The sequence below is a fragment of the Telopea speciosissima genome, chromosome 2, assembly GCF_018873765.1.
Source record: "Telopea speciosissima isolate NSW1024214 ecotype Mountain lineage chromosome 2, Tspe_v1, whole genome shotgun sequence".
Classification (NCBI taxonomy): Eukaryota; Viridiplantae; Streptophyta; class Magnoliopsida; order Proteales; family Proteaceae; genus Telopea; species Telopea speciosissima.
In genome coordinates, this window is record NC_057917.1 from 17664801 (window position 1) to 17688163 (window position 23363).

Below are 23363 nucleotides of genomic sequence, written 5' to 3' on the forward strand. Positions count from 1 at the left end.
CAATTTCAATTTTGGATTGATTTCTTGAAATAGTCAACAAATAGATTTTTAGTCAAAAAATTGAAATTGTTTTGGTTGTGTCAATATGAAATATTTCAAAAATAAAAAAATCCATTTGATAGTTCAAATTCTAAGAATAGATTCTGTATATTTCTTTGGGAAGGATGGTGGTGGTGGCGGTGAGGTAGTAGCGGTGGTGGTGGTGGTGACGGTGGTGGCAGGTTGGTGGTGACGTGGAAGTAGTGGTGGTGGTGGTGGTTATGGAAGTAGTGGTGGTGGTGGTGGTTGTGGAAGTCGTGGCGGTGGTGGTTGTGGAAGTAGTGGTGGTGGTGGTGGTAGCGGAGTAGTAGTGGTGGTGGTAGCGGGTTAGTAGTGGTGATAGTGGTGGTGGTAACAGGGTAGTAGTGGTGGTGGTGGCGGTGACAATGGTGGGAGTGGGGTGGTGGTGGTGCGACCATTAGGAGAAGAAGGGTGGTGTTTTATTTTTAGCATGAAATTACTACTTTGCCCATTAAATTAACCATATGCTCATTCAAGAGCAAGAGTGCTAAATCAAATGAAATAGAAATTCTGAAACAGCTCCTCAGCTATTTCAGAATTTCTATTCAACTTGATTTCTATTTCACTAAAATAAGATGCTAAAATCAAACCAAACAATTTCAGAAATAGAAATCACCCCCTGAAATTGAAATAGAAATCATACCAAATCAGGCCTAAGTAACCATTTAGTTAAATTGGTTTCTACCCTCAAACACACAAAGTGAACTGCATCAAACTATTTAACCAGAACCGAACCATTTAAGGCCCTTAAGTTGCGGGGATACTAGGGAGAAAAGGGGACAGGGAGGAGAAGAATTGTCGGAGAGTGATAGGGGGGGGGGAAGAGAAACAGAGGGGGGAGTTGCAGAGAGAGAGACAGAGAGAGAGACAGAGAGAGAGAGAGAAGCGGAGGGGCGGGGTCCGAAGGGAATGGCTAATCGAGGGAGGAGAAAGACTAGAAAACCCTAGTTTCCTTTACATATAATAAAATCCAATTCAGTGGTGAACTAGCGATCCCATACCGGTCCCAAAAACCAAGCCAATTCTAGTCAATCTAGATCGATCAAAGCCAATTCCAATTGTGATCTTAATTGGAATCGCCATGATAGATTCGGATTCGGGTTCCATGTTTCTAAACCCCACACTAAATGGGACCCTAGTGGAATTTTTATCATCTCAAGTGCGGTGCACTGCCCAATGCACCACACTTGAACATCTGATAGTGGTCATGAGACTAAGAGGATGAACTAGTACCGTCGGATGCACAAGTGAGGTGCATACAAACTGAAGAACAGAACACAAGGGTTCGGATTCAGATCCTCTACTGCCGAGCTGCCCGGCAGGACAGTGTTGCCAAGACATGGTGAGGCGTGCAATGTCCGCCTTACCCCTGCTCGAGCGCCTTGCCCAAGTGAGGGTAAGGCGGACATTGCACGCCTCATCGTGTCTTGGCAGCACGGTCCTGCCGGGCAGCTTGGCAGTAGAGGACCCAAATTGATGCATGATTAAGGACATCAAAATGGAACCGAAACCAAATATCGGAACCGGAATCGACTATTTATGATTGAACCGAACCGCACCGTAGAAAAATGATCCGATTTTGATTTTATAGGTTCTCTTTCCAGTTTGGTTTTGATTTGCACTGCAAAACCACGGTTCTAACCAAATAAGAAACTAGAAAAACCGAATAGAAATCGATACCTCTTACTCGAATACTAATTCATGCCCCAATTGGATTAATTAATAACATAATAATTAATTTAATAAACATAATTATTGCATTATACTTGAAACATAAAATAAGTAAAATGTCATGGGTTAACTATATATTATATTTATTCAATTATGAATTGAAAATTATGGATGATGTTAAAATGGATTAACAAAATCCTACTTTTTAATAGAAGAAATAGTTTGTTTATCATGTGAGAGTGAAGAAGAGAAAAAAATGAAAAATCAAAGAATATAAAAAGGAAATATGACGAGTGAGGGAGACCTAGAGAGAATGGGAAAACATGAGAATATAAAGACCTTGAAAATCGAGGTTGTCTTCATTACTGTTTTCTGTTTGAGTTAAAATAAAACCGCAAGCGTATGGGTCAATCGTAGCTACGGGTCGAACACGAGGAGATATACGCCACTCTATTTAACTAACTTAAAAGTAATGCAAAGTGAACCAAATTAAAGTGTTAAATTAAACTAATTAAACTAACGAAAATCAATGCATCCTAACTCATAAGCATCTAACAAAATTAAGGGATTAAATCAGCATCCTAACACATGAGCATCTAACCTATCAAACTAAAGCGAATTGAAAGGAATAAAAATGCAACCACACATGCTAACCACATAAAAAGAAATAAGGGAATAAAAATGCATCCATAAACCACCACCATATAAAATTAAAATAAAAGAAATAGAGGGGGAAGAAGAAGAAGATAGAGAGAGATAGAGGAGATGGAGAATGAAATTGGGAGTTTAGATAGTAAAACCTGGATGTGCTTGCATGAATGTAATTGAAAAGCTTGAATACTTGCATAAACTTATCATGGCCTCCTCTTCTAAATCTTCAAATCTTGTCATCAACTTAAGAACTTAGACTAGAAGGCTTAAAACCTAAACTAGAATTAAGAAATTACAACCCAATTGAAGACTTAAATTGAAATCAAAGCATAAACTAAACCTATTATAACTATTAACTAAAAATCATAAAAGCAAACTAGAACTTAGAAAAGCCAAAAATCACAAATTAGAAGGAAAAGAAGATAAGAAATTTCACTAAGTGAATGAGCCAAAAATTACACTAAAATCTGAATTAAAATTGAACTAGAAACTAACTAAAAAACTACCTTCTTACAACCCAGAGGGCAAGGGGTATTTATAGGGGGAAGAGAGGAGAAGAGAGAAGAGGAAAGTGTAGGAGAAATATTCCCTAAGAAAATAGAATATTCTCTTATCCTTCCTCTTTTACAATGCCTTGAATCCTAAGAAAAAAGAAAAAAAAATAGAAAGAAGAAGAAGAGAAGATTGTTTACATAGATTTTCTATTTCTAGAAAAGTAAACTTCCAATTCTAACAAGTGCTTAATTTTCTTTGTAGATATCTTCTCCAAGCAATAAAATCAAAGCATCTTTGACTTTTCAACTTTCCATAGGTGAGAGAATATCTTTCAAAATAAATATATCCCAAGTAGAATTTCAGAAATGCCCTTGAGAAGTTGGAGGAGAGAGAAAGTAAGGGTGATGACTAGGATTCCTTCAAGAATAAATAAAATACCCATTCTGTCCTTTAGAAAACGTGGAGCATGGGGTGCTTATATAGGTCTTACCATTGTGTTCCTTGCGAAAAATCACCAAAAATAGACCCAAATTTCGTCCAATTTGGAGTTGGGGAGCCCAAGATATCTCAAGTTGAAGTTGGACTGTCCAGAGCCCTCCAAATGGAATCTTTCGGGTACAGGAAATATAACTTTTAATTATTGCGTTAAGGCCCCTGGAACACAAACTTTCGCTTCACTTTATCCCTGCCCAACTATCAATAATTACAAATAAACCTTTATAGACCATTTTCGTGCTTCGTTACGGAAACGACCGTAACTTTTTCGTTTCAACTCGGAATCAAGTGTCGTTTGAACCGTTGCGAAGCTGACTCGATGGGCTACGCATCTAAATCATTAACACCTCTAAACAACTTAAAAACGTTTTCTTAACATCATCTCCTCAATTTTCACAAAAATTCACCTAAAACCTGAAAAGCACAAGAAAGCACCGAATAACTCTGTCCAATGTGGTAAAATGTATGTTTTATGCCCTAAGATTTCACACAGAAATGTGTTCATCATTTTCCAAAAAGACATTATACAAACCGCATGTAAACCGATTATGAATCAAATAACGAAAACTAAATAAAAACTGATAAAATCGAACCGTATACAAAATGATAATGATTTTAGTTGATTTTTATCCAATTCAATTTTGATTTCACCTTATCAAATTGTAAACCACACTCCAACCGAATCGAATAACCAGAACCGCACCGTTTGACACCGTGATCAATCCATCATCCATTTCAATTTTGTTTTTTTGGTAAACATCATTCATTTCATGACACCATCAATATTATGGGGTGAGAAAGCATAAGGGAATTTTAAAATAGATAAATGAGTAAGTGTGTTGTTATTTTGGGATATAAAGACAATGACACGTTGGGGTTACAGTAAATATTCAATGATCCAAGGCCCGTGCCCGATGGTGTGCTTCACCCATTGGCCTTTATGGAAAGATATTCCTCAATGGCTCCACTTGGAAATCCGCAACTCTTCAGAAAAATTTCGAAATCCCACGAAAGTGACGATGACTTAAAAAACAGAAAGTATGGAAGCAATGATGGAGTGAGTTTTCAAAAAGAAGTAAAATGGTGGAGCATGAATCGTTCCACCACCAATAATACCAGATATTGAGAGAAAGAAAGAGAGAGAGAGAGAGAGAGAGAGAGAGAGAACCCAGAAGCCATGTCCGTGTGTTTCTTCTCCATTCTTCATATCATCAATTTCTCCGCTTCTGTCTCTAAGTTTCTGGTACTTGTAGCTGTTCTTCACTTCCTCCGCCGTTAATGGCACTGAGTGAATCTTTCTTTTCTGTATAGACAGTCTAGTTTTGCCCTTGCATATAAAATGCTCCGCAATCTTCTTCCTTACAACACAGTATTTTGAAGAAGAGGGAGAAACGCCCCCCAAGAAAAAGAAAAAGAAAAAAAAAAACCCAGAATGAGATTTTGACATAGAAATAAAGAAATTAAAAGAAAGAAAGAAAGAAAGAAAGAAAGAATGAAAATGAACAAGTGGAATTGCATTTGCTTATTTCTTATGGGTAAGATTATTATTTGTTTTAGCCTCTGCTTGAAACTAGTTATACTTTTTCCCTTTGTTTTGTTTCTTAGGAGTTTTTTTTTCCCCATCTTCCTTGGGTTCATTACTAGTTCAGAGCTTTAAACCGATCTATTTTCAAATGGGTTATTGTTAATTGGCACCATGTCTTTGCTGCTCCTGGGTTTCCTTTGTCCTCAGTTTTATAGTTCGCTGCTTGGAACTGGTATCTGTATAATGGTGTTGGTTTGAGACTTCGAAATTCGTTGGGGGTTTAATCTCGAGAGTTACCAGACTTGCATGGGCAAACAAGGACCTTGTTGTCACTGTGGTATTACAAGTAAGTTTATTTTACTCTGGCCTACTTATTGAATACTAATGTTTCTTCCCTTTCGTTTTAAATTGAAATATTCCCTTCTTCTGCATGCAACTAAAATGGTTTTGTCTATACAATTCTGCCTGAGATTTCAACTTTTTTTTTTTTTTTTTTTTTGGGGTGGGTGGGGAGGGAATTAAGTAATAAGTAGTAGTTTGTTTGCTTGGGTAGACAGAATTTTAATTGAATTCCCACATTTTATAAATGTGATAAAACATTTTTTTGTCTTTGTTCCTTGAATTTTGGTTCTGTAGATTTTCCCCCAAATTCTGAATTTAATTATCTCTTGGTGTTAATTTTATCCTTTTAATGTTCTGCTGGTGGATAACTTATTTGACATTGTATCATGAAGAATCATTGGCAGTTAAAGAGTTGTTTCATTTTCGATAGTTAGAGGCATGAGGGTTATTTGATTGTGACATGCTATCTAGAGTTGGAGATTCTTTTCATGGTAGCGAAACTTGTAAGGCATCTAAGTCATGAAATTGGTTGAATGCTCTATTTTTTTTCTTTCTTTCTTCTAAATGGTTGTGTGTGTGTGTTTGGGATGCATAGCTGGGCTATGGTATTAGAAGAGAAGTGCTTTTATTTGGATAAATTGGCATCTTTATAATTCAGTACGTCTTAACTGATGTGTGAGGTGCATCCAGAGGTACAAACTAGGCAGTGATTAGAGTGCCCAAAGCATAGTAGGAGAGCTAGACAGCCAAAGTGAATGTTCTAAGGTCAAGTTAGGCTGAAGATAAATAAGGGTAGTTGCTGTGCAATGTTCTCCCTTCTGAAGCATTGCTTATTGGAAGAATTTTGTATGTGAGGTGATGTTCCTCTTAAGCTTTTTTTGCTTTCACTATTGTTCCCCACAATAGTTTTCCTCTTTTGTTCCTGCTTCATCCAGCTATATCAAAGATGTTAGATCAACAAATTTGTACCCTATCATAGTCTGCTCACAGCTTCCATTGGGTTTAATTTAATGTGAAATTAGTTAAGTCCAGCCTACCCATTGAGTAATTGTTTTGTTCTATCCATCCTACTCTTCGATAATCTCCTGATAATTATGTCACCATTAAAGGTCCATTGCAAGTTTGTGAAGAACATCTTGGCAACATTATCTTAAAGTTTTGTAATAGGATGTAAAATATTGTCAGTGTTGAGAATGTTTTTTACCAAAACATTGAAGTAGTATCACTTTGGTAGTCCATTGCCTCTTCTGTTGTGGCTGAGATGAATACCATAGGCTTCCTTTTTGCATTGAAATATTTATAGATAAATGTGTTTGCACGCTTTCATTTACTTTGACAATGTACAATATCTTATTTTTGAGTTGGGATACAGCCTCTCCGCGAAGCGGAGTTAAGTTAAGGCTGCGTACATTATGACCCTCCCCAGACCCGGCAGTGGCTGGAGCCTCGTGCACTGGGTATGCCCTTTATATTAAATAGTTTCATATGTGAGCATTTTATCTCTTTAACTCTATTTCATGGGATTAATCTATTGTTAAACACTATTTTCTGACATGTATCAGGCCATTGCAAGAAGTATCAACAAATTGAGTTTCTTCTGAATTGTTTTATCAAAAAGATCTTGTGATCAATCTAAGGAACCAATATTAAGTATTGTATTAATCTTCTACATATTCTGTAAATAAAAGCAGATTTAATGGAGAAGATGGAGAGGAAGAAGATAAAGAAGAAGAGAAGAGGCTGCAATCCTTTGGGGAGAACAACCGATTGATATTGAACTCCCCCTTTCACTAATAAATATAAGAATAGGGTACAAGAGACAAGAGGGGACAAAATCCCCAAAATAACCCCACCAAACCCATCTTGGCTAGATGCCAAATGTTGATATCTAACACTCCCCCTCAAGCGGGAGCATAGATGTTAATCATGCCCAGCTTGTTACAAATATAATCAATTCTCACACTTCCCAAAGACTTAGTAAAAACATCAGCAAGTTGCTCTCCTATACGAACATGTTGTGGAGCAATAAAACCTTGTTGTAGTTTCTCTCGAACAAAATGACAGTCAACCTCTATATGCTTCGTCCTCTCATGAAACACAGGATTGGAAGCTATATGGATAGCAACCTGATTATCACACCACAGCTGTATAGGTAACTCCTTCGTAAATTTCAACTTAGTCAACAATTGCTTCATCCACATCAGCTCGTAAGTAACCTGTGCCATAGCCCGATACTCTGCCTCTGCACTAGATCTTGCTACTACTGGCTGTTTCTTGCTCTTCCGGGACACCAAATTTCCCCTCACAAAGACACAATACCCAGTAGTAGACCTTCTATCCACAGGAGAACCAGCCCAATCAGCATCACAAATTCCCTTAACACGTCCATGATCACGATCAGTATAGAGTAGACCACGACCTGGAGCTTTCTTGAGGTATCTCAGAATTTGAATCACAGCATCCCAATGTGACGTCCTAGGAGAGGACATAAACTACTTACTACACTAATTGGAACGGCAATATCCGGTCGAGTCACAGTGAGATAATTTAATTTTACAACAAGTCTTCTATATTTTTCTGGATCATCAAGAGCATCACCACTATCAGCTGTTAACTTCAAATTTGGGTCCATTGGAGTATCCAAAGTTTTAGACCCAAGCATGCTTGTTTCGGAAAGCAGGTCAAGAACATATTTCCTCTGGGAGAGAGAAATACCTTTGCTAGACTGAGCTACCTCAACTCCAAGAAAGTACTTCAACTTACCAAGATCCTTGGTCTGAAATTTACACTGCAAATGTACCTTCAGCTGCTTAATGCCTTCAATATCATCACCAGTGATGACTATATCATCTACATATACCACTTAAAATATCCTGCCAACCTTGCTATGTCGGTAGAACACCGAATGATCACTGCCACACTGAGTCATCCCAAATTCTAGAACAACATTCGAAAATCTCCCAAACTAGGCCCTGGGAGATTGTTTCAAACCATACAACGACTTCTTAAGCTTGCATACTAAACCAGACTCCCCATGAGAAACAAACCCAGGAGGTTGCTCCATATAAACTTCCTCATGGAGATCACCATGAAGAAAAGCGTTCTTCACATCCATCTGAAAAAGAGGTCAATGATGGGATGCGGCAAGAGATATCAAAAGAGGAACGGATGCAAGCTTGGCAACAGGTGAAAAAGTGTCAAGATAATCAACCCCATAAACCTGTGTATAACCTTTGGCAACCAAGCAGGCCTTCAAAATAGCCAAGGAGCCATCAGGGTTCACTTTAACTACATACACCCACCGACAACCTACAACCTTCTTGCCAACAGGTAACTGTACCAAGTCCTAAGTGTGATTGTCAGCCAAAGCAGCCAATTCCTCCTCCATAGCTGTCCTCTAGCCAGAGTGGGATAATGCCTCTGAAACAGACTTAGGGGTAGGATAAGACTCAACAGTAGAGAGACAAGCAAAAAAGTTGGCCGATAATCCTGTATAAGAAACAAAATGAGACAAAGGATGTTGAGTACAACTACGAACACCCTTACGAAGAACAATGGGAATATCAAGATCAGAAGAAGGAATACTTAACTGAGGAACATAATCCACCGATGAAGTTGAAGTGGGAGGATCAGTAGAGACCGGGGGTGCTGTATCATCTCTAGGACGCCGAACAAATGTAAACTTAACAGGAGGACGGGCTGGCCGAACAGGAGGACGCAGATGCGGCGAAGACGGAGCAGCAGCCGGTTGACCTTATGAAACAGTACGTTGCACCACATATAAAGGAAGATCCTCGTCCAATTCCGAGGAAACAAAAGATGTATCATCATAAGTAGTGGACTCAAAAAAGTTAACATCAGCAGAGACAAAGTATTTGCGAAGAACTGCTGAGTAACACCGATAACCTTTTTGAGTGCGTGAATAACCCATGAAAATACATTTAATAGACTGGGGATCTAATTTGGACAGACCTGGACGATGATCTCGAATAAAGCAAACACACCCAAAAATTATGGGCGGCAAAGCAAAGAGAGGTTTAGTAGGAAATAAAAGAGAATGAGGAATCCCATCCTGTAACACAGAAGACGACATACGATTTATAAGAAAACAGGAAATCAAAACAGCATCAGCCCAAAAGATTTTTGGTGCTTTCATCTAAAAAAGAATGGAACAAGTCACTTCCATTAAATGTCTATTCTTCCGTTCAGCCACACCATTTTGTTGGGGTGTGTCTGAACAAGAAGACTGGTGCAACATACCTCGGTCAGCCATAAAAGAATTAAATGGAGAAGAAAAATATTCAAGGGCATTATCACTGCATGAAACACGAATATTCTTATTAAACTGAGTCTAAATTTCAATAACAAAGGCACGAAAAATGGCAAACAACTCAGAACTACTTTTCATTAAATAAATCCAGGTGACTCTAGAATAGTCATCGACAAAAGTAATAAAATATTAAAATCCCATCCTAGAAGTAACAGGGCAAGGCCCCCTATACATCAGAATGCACTAAAGAAAAATGGTACGCAGACCGTTTATTGACTCTAGGGGAATAACTCATACGGTAGAGCTTTCCAAACTGACATGACTCTCACTCTAAACTAGAAAGGGAACTAAAACGAGGATCCAACTTCTGTAGACTGTGCAAAGACGGATGGCCCAGCCGACAGTGAACTTGGTGTGGAGACAAACATAGGAATAAGCAACTGAAGTAGAGTCTTCAAGATGATACAACCCCCCTTGCTCAAGTCCCCTACCAAGCATCTTCTTCGTCATAAGATCCTGAAAAACATAGGAATCAGGATAAAAGGTGATGCAAATTCATCACCGAAATGGGCTTATTTCCTTAGAAATAAGTCTAGGGTTGGGTTATATGCATGTTGGGCCTTTGATCCCATGGGTTTTCTATGTAATATGCCACTTTTATGGGCCTAAAATATGGGTAATTAGGTTGCATACGGGATTAGCTGTTTTAATTCCTTAGTTTTGATTTTTATGTAATTAGTGGTCATGTGATCACTGATTACTTAAGTGATCATGTGACTTGTTTAAGTGGTTATGTGACAACTTAAGTGGTCATGTGATGTAAGTTGGGCTGGATTAGGATTCTATAAGTCCAGCCAGGTTTTGAGTCTATTTCTTTTACTATTTTAGTTTCCTAGTCAGTTTAAGTTACCTAATAAGTTAAGGATTAGGTTAGGCCTTTACTTATTAGAGTAGAAGTCTATTTTTGAGTCTTTTATATAGGTTGTAAGGGGGCAAAGCCTTGATACGAATTTGATTAGTGAAAAGCTTTTGTTTGCTGCCATTGTTGCTACCCTGCTCTGTTGAGTGTTGTTCCTTGTGCGTGTGCATCCTTGTGGTTCTATCAAGATTGAAAGAGACTGGTGGAATCCGGTTGACTCCTTACGCCGTGACGGCTGGGAGGATTTTCTTCAATTCGAAGGTGGTTCCATCCTTCACATTTGTTCAAGCTGCTGCCAGTGGAATCTCCAGTAAGTTTGACACCCAATTTCTTCTTCTAACCCTCTAATCCTTTCCCTCAATTGATCCCCTTTTATTTTGGTTTGAATCCCACAAACCCTAACTCCATAAAACCCTAGATCTTGCTGCCCAGCCATATTTAACCATTAGAATTACTTCAAATTCAAACCACGGCCTCTCCTTAACACCCCCTACAGTCGACCCAAGCTGCTGCCCCTATTTGTCTTTCAAAACCCTAAATTTGACCTAATTTCTAAAACCCAAAACCTGAAACCCTAACCCTAATTTCTGGAATTTTGAATTCTCATCTAACCTGACCAAACCTAGCTTTCTAAACTCCCCAAAACCTGCCTAGTTTAATCCTATAAACTATATTCCCATTATCCTACCTTAACCCTAGGAATTGACCTAAATCCTAGTACTGTCCATTCGAACCAGCAACCCTTTTTGTTATTTGATCCTATTGTTTGGCTCCTAGTAGGTCTCCTACCTATCTAGGACTACATTATTTGGTATCAAAGCCATGGATCAGCATGGTAATCAAGTAGTAAATCCATCAACAGATCCTATGGCTGCTATGTTGGAATTGTTCCAGAAATTTGTTGCTGAACAAAGTGCTGCAACTGAAGCCATCCTGGATAGGTTGCAACGATTGGGAGAACAAAAAGTCACCCTTGCCAGAGATCACAGGGATAGACTCAGAGGTTACAGAGAAGACACAGACAGGTATAGAGAATACATATTTTCATTGCCAAAGGAAGTTGAAAATAAATCTGAAGTGACAATGAATTGTGATGAAAAGAAAGAGACCACTCCTATAGCTTCAAAGATGGAAAATCAACATGTAGAAGATCCTACTGAAGTGGTCTATGTCGAAGAAACCAATGTAGATAAGGCTGATGCAGTAGAAGATGAAGAGGTGGAGCTGGTGTCTAAGAAGGTTATTAACACTGAAGACTCTATGGATAGGGCATTCACGGGTGATTCAGAGATTTAACACATAGAGTTTGTTATGCCACCATGGTTCTTCGAAGAGAAAGCTCCACGCCTTGAAGACTTCATCCCTAATGTTCCTGCATCACCAGAATTTTGTTTGGGAATGGTTGAAGCTGCTGCTCATATGTTGTTTCCCCCTCATCACTGCAAAATTCGAGGACAAAATTTTTCAAGTTGGGGAGAGTTGATGCAGATTCATCACCGAAATGGGCTTATTTCTTTAGAAATAAGTCTAGGGTTGGGTTATATGTATGTTGGGCCTTTGATCCCATGGGTTTTCTATGTAATAGGCCACTTTTGTGGGCCTAAAATATGGGTAATTAGGTTGCATACGGGATTAGCTGTTTTAATTCCTTAGTTTGGATTTTTATGTAATTAGTGGTCATGTGACAACTTAAGTGGTCATGTGATGTAAGTTGGGCTGGATTAGGATTTTATAAGTCCAGCCAGGTTTTGAGTCTATTTTTTTAGTATTTTAGTTTCCTAGTCAGTTTAAGTTACCTAATAAGTTAAGGATTGGGTTAGGCCTTTACTTTTTAGAGTAGAAGTCTATTTTTGAGTCTTTTATATAAGGTTGTAAGGGGGCAAAGCCTTGATACGAATTTGATTAGTGAAAAGCTTTTGTTTGCTGCCATTGTTGCTGCCCTGCTCTGTTGAGTGTTGCTCCTTGTGAGTGTGCATCCTTGTGGTTCTGTCAAGGTGGAAAGGGACTGGTGGAATCCAGTTGACTCCTTACGCCGTGACGGCTGGGAGGATCTTCTTCAATTCGAAGGTGGTTCTATCCTTCACATTTGTTCAAGCTGCTGCCAGTGGAATCTTCAGTAAGTTTGACACCCAATTTCTTCTTCTAACCCTCTAATCCTTTCCCCCAATCGATCCCCTTTTATTTTGGTTTGAATCCCATAAACCCTAACTCCACTAAACCCTAGATCTTGCTGCCCAACCATATTTAACCATTAGAATTACTTCAAATTCAAACCACGGCCTCTCCTTAACACCCCCTACACTTGACCCAAGCTGCTGCCCCTATTTGTCTTTCAAAACCCTAAATTTGACCTAATTTCTAAAACCCAAAACCTGAAACCCTAACCCTAATTTCTGGAATTTTGAATTCTCATCTAAACCTGACCAAACCTAGCTTTCTAAACTCCCCAAAACCTGCCTAGTTTAATCCTATAAACTATATTCCCATTATCCTACCCTAATCCTAGGAATTGACCTAAATCCTAGTGTTGTCCATTCGAACTAGCAACACTTTTTGTTATTTGATCCTATTGTTTGGCTCCTAGTAGGTCTCCTACCTATCTAGGACTACATTAAAAGGTCACTGAACAATTGTAGACTTTATTAATTTTACTAACAGAAAGCAGGTTACAAGGGAAGTCAGGTAAATGGAGAACAGAAGACAAGGATAAGGACTTAGTTGGGTTGACAATACCTGTGCCAGTGACTTTGGCAAGGGAACCATTAGCCAATGTCATACTAGACTCTGAAGATCGAAAGGAAGAAAAATTACTTGATACACCAGACATATGATCAGAAGCACCTAAATCAATGATCGAGGGACGAGAAGTGGAGAAACATGCAGTGGAATTACCTGTCTGGGCAAAAGTAGCTGTGGAGGAAGATGTAGAGGGCTGAGAAATCTGAAACTGTGTGAACCGAGCATAATCCGCATTAGACAATTTTACCACCTTACCCTCAGAAGGTGTAGCAGGAGACTCGATACTAGCTGCTGAATTAGCATACTGCTGTTGCGGTGGCTTCACATGAAGTTTCCAACAATAGCGTTGGATGTGTCCTGGTCGACCACGGTGATTACAAGTCTTCACAGAACCAGAATTTTCACCACCATTACCGCTACCACTGCCTCTTCCACCTCCACGGCCAGCTGTACCACCACCACTGCCCCTATTACGTCCACCATTACCTCTCCCTTGACTAGAAGCAACAAGGGCAGAGCTCTCACCATGAGCAGCTGCTGGTTCATAAGAACTATCACGAGAAACACGAAGAATGCGAGAAAAAGTTTCTGCAAGTGAGGCGACTTTATCACCTCCAAGAATAGTGAAGCGTACTGAGTCATATTCCTGGCCCAGTCCTCCCAAAAATCCCATAACTGCAAGCTGTTCACGTTGATCTTGCATCTGTTTCACATCTGAACTAATAGGCAACAATGCATTTAACTCTTCAAATATTCGTTTATAATCGGCAAAATATTGAGTCAACGGATGCCCCTTCTTATCAGCACGATAGAACTCCTGTGACAGCTCATATATACGAGATAGATTATTCTGTCCAGAATACAAAACATGTAAGTAATCCCATAACTCCTTCACGGTATCCATGTGAGTCACTAAGTCAACAATCTGTGAATCCATACTATTCAACATCTGTCCTAGAATGCATGCATCTACAATTTCCCACGCTTCATCATCCTGTGGTTTGGCCTTTGTAAGATGTTTCTGTTGGCCACGACCAGTCAAAACAACCCACACAATTTTCTTCCATTGCTGGAAATTACTCACCCCTTCCAATCTCTTCTCTGTAATAGATTTCGAAGAGCCCGAAACAACCTTATAGATAACACCTTTGGAATCTTCAGTTGGGTCACCCATCTCGACCAAGCAAACCGATGCAGGAATTCACCAACAACTAATAAAAACTGAGCAAAAGTGATGAACCAGCAAGCAAACACGATCGCCAATAGCCACCGAAAAATTCAGAGATCGATTTTAGAATAAGAACAAAAATCGATGCACACTCAATATCCAGCAAAGATCAATTCAGGGAAAACCTTACAAACAATCTTCAAACCACCAAAAAAGAGGAACTGGAATCGAAAATAATTCTCTTCCCAAAACCCTGAATCGATATTAAGCAATCACCACAAAAACAAGACTAGGTTACTTTATATAATCATGAACCAGCCTCAGCCAACTACACCAAAACGCAGCATAGGGTGCTGCAACCCCTTCAAACTGTGGTCAGGAAAACCTTCAAACCTGAAGCCTTCAAAATTGCAACACTGTCTTGAGTAATCTCAGAGTAATCGAGTAGGTCCTAGGATGTAGAATCGACTCCTAAGATCCTAGCTCTGATACCATGTAAATAAAACCAGATTTAATGGAGAAGATGGAGAGGAAGAAGATGAAGAAGAAGAGAAGAGGCTCCAATCCTTTGGGGAGAACAACTGATTGATATTGAACTCCCCCTTTCACTAATAAATATATGAATAGGGTACAAGAGACAAGAGGGGATAAAATCCCCAAAATAACCCCACTAAACCCATCTCGGTATTAGCACCAAGCGCTAATACCGAGTTGCCAAATCTCGATATCTAACATATTCAAACTAGAATTTTATTTTTATTCCCAGTACTTGTATAGGTTTTTGCTCCATTCTACTCCACTTGATGATGATAATTTCCTTAATCATTCTACACTTGTTAATGGATATGCTTTTTCCTTCTAATCAGCTAACATCAATACAATCTGATAATTCTACTTAAAACGCCTATTTACTTCACCATCATGAATGTTATTGATGAACATGTGATGAATAATTTCTTTCCTTGGAAATTATGCATCTTCTTATTTACTTAATCAAATACTGATGCATGGCACAATTGCATAGGCACTCCACTTTGGAGGAATGGACCACCAGGAAAGCCAGTGTTGTGCAATGCCTGTGGTTCGAGATGGAGGACAAAAGGCACACTTGAAAACTATACTCCACTACATGCCCGTACTTTCCAACCTTTTGATACCGAGGAGTCCGATTACACTCAGGAGTGTAAAGTAAGGTTAAAGACAAAGACGAAAAATTTATATATGAAAGCCAATAATGTAGGTCACATTGAAAGGCCAGAGAATTTTGCAGGATATGATCTGTGTTCAACAGGTTTTGAAGATGATACAAGCAACAGATCTAGTTCAGAGTCTGCAATATCATTCTCTGAGAGCTGTGTTCAGTTAGGTAGCATAGAGGGGAATGACATCTTAGGTTATCTCTAAACCGTTTTTGTTTAATATTTAGCATTCTTTTCTAAATCTATCATACCTGGATAGTTCATCATTAGCATCTCATGGCTCAATTACTGATATTTGCATTGATACAACATTCCATTTTAAGGGTCCTTTTACTGGGTTTATCAATATTTGAATCTTTTCATATTGCTTAATTTCCTCTTTTTTTACAGTGCTCGTATTTAGCTTGTAATCACATTTTAATGGCACTAATGATATGTCACTGCTATTAGTGAAGGTTTTGTCTGTGTTTCTATATACATACTAAAGGCTGTTGTGCACCTTAAAATAGTCAGCAATTCCAAAGTACAACATTTTTTATATCCTTTATGTGAAGGTTTATTATTTATTTGAAAGGTTTTTTATGGGTATTATCTATCTATTCTGCCTATCGTAGTTAGCCTACTGGATTAGAGCATGAATTCTGGGGTATATCAATGTGAGCAGTGCCGATTCTACTTTTATATCTTATTTTATCTTTGGCATTGCCCTGGAAATAAATTTTTTTGGGTGCCAAAACATATTTATTAACTCAGGAAGCCTCAGCCATCAATCAGGAGGCGAGGTCCAGAGTCCAAACAAGCCAAGGTTCCAGGTTTTGACCAGGCCCGACACCGAAATGTTTCGACCGAAACCGAAATTTCAGTTGAAACCTATACATTTTTTTTCTGTAAGTTTCGATGGTTGGTTTCGAGGGCCAAATGGCCAAATTGCCAAATTAAGTCCTGAAAATTCTAGGACAGGATTTTAAAAAATCACACCCATAATGGTAGTTTGACATCGGAGCCTAGGTTGGTAGTGTACACTATATAAATTCTCTAATATTGCTTATTCCAAACTATGTTTAGTACTAGAACATTGTGTGAAAAATCAATGTTGGGGCTACACTATCAACCCTAGGTTGGTAGTGTACGCTGCATACCTTCAAACACTAAGTATTAACCCAATTTTTTTGCAAGAAAATCAAAATATTTAAAAAACAGAAAATGAATTCCAGCTCCATGAAAGTCATAAATCAGGATACAATGTATAACATATAAAAAATTGAATGCCAACTACCAAGTATTTATCCAATTTTTTTTTTTTTGCAAAAATTAGTTTGTGGGAAAAGTGATATACCTCCAACTTTGAATCTTGCACAAATCTTCCAACAACGCAGCAAATTGTCGCTTCCACTGCATTCCTCTACTGCCCAAGTACTTGTTCCAACCTTGTACAACTGTGATTTGGTCAAGAAAGCACAAAAATTGAGGTTGTCAACCAGAACTGCCAAAACTAGACGAATTTTGACCCATTTCTCTCGAAGTATGGAATTTGTACTAAAGGATTTGAACAGTTTCGACCGAAATACCGGCGAAGGGAAACAAAACATTGCAATCCTTCAGTATCACAGACTGTTTCATTTAATCGTTTTGATAGCCTGCGAAACCAAAATATTTCGGTTGGTTTCATGAAATTTTGTTGAAACCTTGGACCATGAAACAGGCCTGAAGTACAAGCCTGACAGGGAAGCACATTAGACTGCAAAACAACTGAAAAAAGAAACCAGTTAATTACTACTGAATAAAATGCTTCCTTGACTGACTTGATCTCTTCCCATAACTCGGACTTCTGCATGCCAAGGTATTGATGTCTTTTTTTTTTTTAACCCGAACATTACATGGGACCCGGGCCAGCCCCTGGAAATTTATTGATAATCAAAATTGAATAAAGAATACAAAGGGGGACATGCCGCCTAAACCCAACCCAGAGGAGCAAACACTCTCAACTCAAAACTAAACCCAAAAAATACGACAAAGACAATTTAAGAAGTAACCAAACCTATTTCCTTAGGACTGGTAAACCAGCCCTGTCTTCCCGGAGCATGCGAAGCACCTCCCTTGGCAAATGGCTGGCAACGTGGAACATGGAGGACAAACAAGAATCACAAGCAAGATTCGCCATCCAATCTGCCACCCTGTTACTTTCCCTGTATGCAAAAGAAACCAAAGCTCGAGTAGAGTCTATTAAGGCCATGACTTCTTGAAAACAATACCACCCCCTCCACAGATTACACCTTTTTTGACTGATCATCCTAACCGTGGAAGCCGAGTTGACCAGTAGAAAGGCCCAACTCATGGCACAACTTCAACCCATCTCTCAGAGTCCTCAGTTCTGCCACTGAGTTGGTGCAATCACCATAGAAGTTGGAGAAAGCTGCTAGCATAAAACCTTCCTTGTCCCTGATAACCCCACCTCCCCCACCAATACCCGGATTACCTCTACAAGCCGCATCAACATTAAGCTTCACCGAGAAAAAAGGCGGGCACCAGTAAACTGGGAGGGGACACCTCGGCCTGGCCGGCGCAACCACTAAGTCAAACAACTGCAAAATTAAGCCCTCTCTAGAGGAAGAGGAGCGCCTAATTTTGGCAGGTAAAGGAAGCTCTTTTACCCAATGCAAAATACTATCAATAACAGCAGCAGCAGCTCGCATCCTTTCTCCATGTCTTCTGTTATTTCTTTCCTTCTAGAGCTCCCAAACAATCAGAGAAGGTAGGATACTTAATGTAGTCCTAGGTAGGGGTAATCCCACTAGGAGCTAGGGTAATGGGGTCGCACACAAGGGCTGGCCAATTGGGTTAGGGTTTACTAATTTAGGGCAAAACTAGGGTTAGGGTTGGACAATGACAATGGGGTTTTAATGTGCAGGTCTAGGGTGCTTTTATGGCATATAAATAATAGGATTTGGGAAGGTTTTAAAATTCTGCAATTCTGGACAGAATTGTGTTGCAGGTTTTGGTTTTTAATGGAATGAAGGAATGGAGGGGATAGAGTGGGAGTTATGAGCTGGGTTTTGGATCGAATGTAGGGAGAAGTGTGGGGATGTATGCGGGAAGTTTGGTTTGAAACTGATGGACAGATTTGAAGTTATAAAGGAGTCCTAGTTAAGGTAGGAGTTGCAGGTTTAATGGAGGTTAGGGTTTGATGGATGGAGGGGGGTGTGGATTAGGTCTAATGAAGGGGAATGGCTGGACAGATTAGAAGAAGAAGGTTTGAAATTAAATTGCAGATTCAAACTTACTAGATTGTAGAGACAATGGCAGCAGTTTGATAACTTGAAGAAACCTCCCAATCTTCAGGATGCAAGGAGTCGCAGGAGTCCACCCACCCTATCCACCTTGAGATCCACAAGGATGCACACTCACAAGGAGCAACACTCAACAGAGCAGGGCAGCAACAGTGGCAACAAACAAAAGCTTTTCACCAATCAAATTCGTATCAAGGCTTTGCCCCCTTACAACCTTATATAAAATACTCAAAAATAAACTTCTACTCTAAAAAGTAAAGGCCTAACCCAATCCTTAACTTATTAGGTAACTTAAACTGACTAGGAAACTAAAATACTAAAAGAAATAGACTCAAAACCTGACTGGACTTATAGAATCCTAATCCAGCCCAACTTACATCACATGACCACTTAAGTTGTCACATGACCACTTAAACAAGTCACATGATCACTTAAGTGATCAGTGATCACATGATCACTTTAGTGATCAGTGATCACATGACCACTAATTTCATAAAAATCAAAACTAAGGAATTAAAACAGCTAATCCCGTATGCAATCTAATTACCCATATTTTAGGCCCATAAAAGTGGCCTATTACATAGAAAACCCATGGGATCAAAGGCCCAACATACATATAACCCAACCCTAGACTTATTTCTAAAGAAATAAGCCCATTTCGGTGATGAATCTGCATCAATACTTGTAATATAAGCACATAGGCTGCTGCTCCCTACCAACCCATGCCAATTACCAAGCCGACCTCTTATGTCTTGAGATGGCAGTAGGGCAACATCAAAGACACGAGAAAAGTGTTAAGAGTACTTAGTTTCAGGGGTATATTTGTACTTAGACACTTACTTATGTATTTTATGTGCTATTTGTATTAGGCTAAGGGCCTGAGTGTAATTAGATATTCTTCTCAATATAAGGCTGTTTGTCTCAAGTTGAGAGACATAACACATTACACCAAATCGTGTTTGAACTTTGCCTCCCTTGGAGCTTTTCTCCTCTCTTCTCTTTCTCCTCTAAAACCTAACATGGTATCGAGCACTTTCTTCCCGGAGTTTCAAGGTTGTGTGGAAGGCCGGAGTGAGCCGCAATCCACTTGTTCTTGCTGGTTTGCGAAGGAAACTCTGGGGTATCTTCACCAAGCTTCTCCTTCCTCGTTTGACAACCAAATGGGGAGCAACCGATGCTCTAGCATCGTTTGGAAGTCTTCTTCCCTATCATTTGATCCTCTCAAGTCTTGGTAGCATCGGAGGAGAGAATCGAGTTTCGGCCGACAGTTTTTCTCCCAGCCCGCCGATCGAGCTCTTGGAGTGATCCAGCTCTTAGTGTGAGCTGTGTTTGCTGCTTTCTTTGGGCCATACAGCATCGTTTTGGGTAAGGAAGACTTACCCTTGTTGCTCCGCTGCTGTTTGCCGCTTCGCTTGGTTTTACAAGCCTTTTTCAGTTTTTCTCGGTCTCTGTTTTACTGCTTTTACTGTGTTCAAGGAGCAGGGTCGTGGTTGAAATACTGTTGTTTGGACTTATTAAGCATTTGATTTGAGTTAAATATGGGTGACAAAGATGAGGAAACAGCCTGCCTTTGTTCGTAGACCCACTTGCCGCATCATCCTCCGTCCCTTCATAGAGAACACCAATGTGCAGCTTCCCATTGTCAAGTTGGACAATACCAATTACCTAGATTGGTCTCGATCCATGAAACTGATCCTTAGGTGTAAGGGAAAGATGGGGTACATAAATGGCAAGATCAAGGCACCTCTTCCTACCGAGCAAGGGTATTCCAAATGGGACACCGAGAACTCATGGTGATGGCTTGGCTTCTTTTCTCAATGAAGCCCGAGATTGACGGAGGTTTATGGGTAAAGAGACCGCCAAAGATATTTGGAACAGTGTAGCCCGTATCTTTGATCGTGTTGGAGACTCTACAAAGGTGTACCAACTTCTCCAACAGATTGTTAGCCTACGCCAGGTGATAGAAGCATCTCTCGACTACTATTGTCTTGTTGTGGGCCTGTGGGAGGAGTATGATCACTATAGAGATCTTGATGTGTCCTCGATGATAAAGTCAAGGTACACAGGTTGTTTGAGAAGGAGAGGGTACTATTTCTTCTTGGTGGCCTAAATCCTGAATTTGAGCCTCTAAGGGTACAAATCCTTGGCCGACCTAGTCTTCCCTCACTGGAGGAGGTGTGTGGATATCTACAGAGTGAGGAAACCCGTAGGGTGCCATGGAGACTAGTATCAACACCACTATTGAGCGCTCGCCTCTTGTTTCTTCCATCCCTCAGACTCCACTAAGGGAGCCGATAAGGGGGCTGCTAAGGGGTCTTCGAAGAGCCGATTCTTATGTGACCATTGTGGTAAACCGGACATACGAAGGACTTCGTTGGGATCTCCATGGGAAGCGCCCACCTGGTTCCATTGGGGATCAAGGGACAGCGGAAGAAGGGGCCTAAGGCTCATGTTGGGGTCATTGAAGCCGATTCATCCTCTCTTTCCCCTGACACATCCGCCTTTCGCCGGGTTGTAGCCCACCTGGACAGCTTCACCTGCAGCTCCTACTTCTACGCACTACAGGCCTCTTCCTCCTCCGCATCACACCTTGGGTTATTGACTCGGGCGCCACGGATCATATGACTGGTAGGTCCCAGCTGTATAATTCCTACTCTGTTTGTTCTGGGAAAGATAAGGTAAAAATTGCCGATGGTACATTCTCTTCCATCTCTGGTAAGGGAGATATCCAGGTTACACCTTGCTTACCCCTGAAGTCTGTTTTTCATGTTCCCAACTTTGCTACTAACCTTCTTTCCGTTAGCCAATTGACTAAATCTTTGAACTGCTTTGTCACCTTCTTTCCTACCCATTGTCTTTTTCAGGATTTGGTGACGAGGAAGGTGATTGGCAGTGGTCATGAAGCTGATGGCTTATATGTTTTAGAAACTGGTGCTTCCTCTGTTGTACAACCTCAATCCTGTGTTTGTGGGCTAGAAGGTGGACGTACTCAAGAGGATATTTTGCTTTGGCATCGTCGGTTGGGACACCCTTCGTTTTCTGTTATGAGGAAACAGTTACCTCACTTGTTTACTTCCTTTCCAGTCTCTTATGTTTTTCATTGTGAACCTTGTCTATTTGCCAAAAGTTGTAAAACAGTTTATACATCCAATGGTAATAGATCGACTTCACCTTTTCATCCTATACATACTGATGTTTGGGGGCCTTCCCCTGTTACCTCTTTGCGTGGCTTCCGCTACTTTGTCTCTTTTATTGATGATTATTCTCGGGTTACTTGGGTGTACTTGTTGAAACATAAAAGTGATGTACATGTTGCATTTACAAATTTCTATGAGTTAGTGTATACCCAATTTCAAACCCGGATCCAAATTGTTCGTTCTGACAAAGGTGGGGAGTATATGTATAGTGGTTTGGAAACCTTTTTTTTCTGACCATGGCATTATTCATCAGGTGGCCTGTGTTGATACCCCACAACAAAATGGGGTGGCTGAAAGAAAAAATCGCCACCTTCTTGAAGTGGCTAGGTCCCTTTGGTTTACCATGCATGTTCCCAAAACTTTTTGGTCTGATGCTCTACTCACTGCTGTCTTTCTTATTAATCGCATGCCGTCTAGTGTCTTACAATTTCAAGTTCCTCTTGCTGTCCTACCCTCACGGTCTTCTTCATTCTCTCTCCCTCCAAAGGTGTTTGGTTGTATTTGTTATGTACATGTTAGCAAATCTGCCCGCACTAAATTGGATCCTAAGGCTCTGAAGCATAGTTGTCACGGCGTCACGGCGATCCAAGTCGGTGGAGGGGTGTCACGTCGATATATCGACATGTCGCCAGCCATGGCGTTGCCATGGCGAGCATGTCGACCATGTTTTATTTTTTATTTTCTCTATTTTTAATGTGTTAATAGATGTATACTCAAGCCATGTTTTATTTTTTCTCTATTGTTTCTCAAGTTTTAAGAAGAAAATTCAGAAATCGAAGAGGGAAAGAAGAAATCGAAAGAAATCGAAGAGGGAAAGAAGACAGGAAGAAGAAATCGAAGAGGGAAAGAAGACAGGAAGAAGAAATCGAAGAAGAAATCGAAAGAAATTGAAGAGGGAAAGAAGAAATCGAAGAGGGAAGAAGAAATCGAAGACAGGAAGAAGAAATCGAAGAGGGAAAGAGAGTCAGGAAGAAGAAATCAAAGAGGGTCGCCATGGCGTAGGTCGCCATGCAGCCCTCTCCAGCGCCAGGACGCCATGACAACTATGCTCTGAAGTGCATCTTTCTCGGGTATTCCTCCACCTCCAAAGGATATAAATGCTATCATCCTCCCACTCGTCGGTGGCTTCTCTCCAGAGATGTCCGTTTCTTTGAAACCATACCTTTTTTTCAGTCACCTCTTCAGGGGGAGTGTTTATCGCTTGGTAGTGGTATTGCAGGTGAAGAGGTTCCCGAGTCTGTCTCACTTCCTATCTCCTATCCTGTTCCTATTTCACCTTTTCAGATTGACAAGGGAAAGAGAAGTTCTGTTGAGGGGGAGCACCCTTGTGTACAGGGGAACAGAG

The 23363-nt window shown here is 40.1% G+C and overlaps 1 protein-coding gene across 2 annotated transcripts in view; it reads left to right on the forward strand.

The window, feature by feature from the left end:
* Nucleotides 1–4876: 4876 nt before the first annotated feature.
* Nucleotides 4877–23363, forward strand: part of LOC122649755 (GATA transcription factor 26-like) — a 62789-nt gene continuing 44302 nt past the window's right edge. For both annotated transcript variants that reach the window (XM_043842994.1, XM_043842995.1), the window contains exons 1-3: nucleotides 4877–4907; nucleotides 5137–5243; nucleotides 15360–15728. In XM_043842994.1, coding sequence (XP_043698929.1) covers nucleotides 5204–5243; nucleotides 15360–15728 — 409 coding nt within the window. In that variant the 5' untranslated portion in view covers nucleotides 4877–4907; nucleotides 5137–5203. The remainder of the gene's footprint in view (nucleotides 4908–5136; nucleotides 5244–15359; nucleotides 15729–23363) is intronic.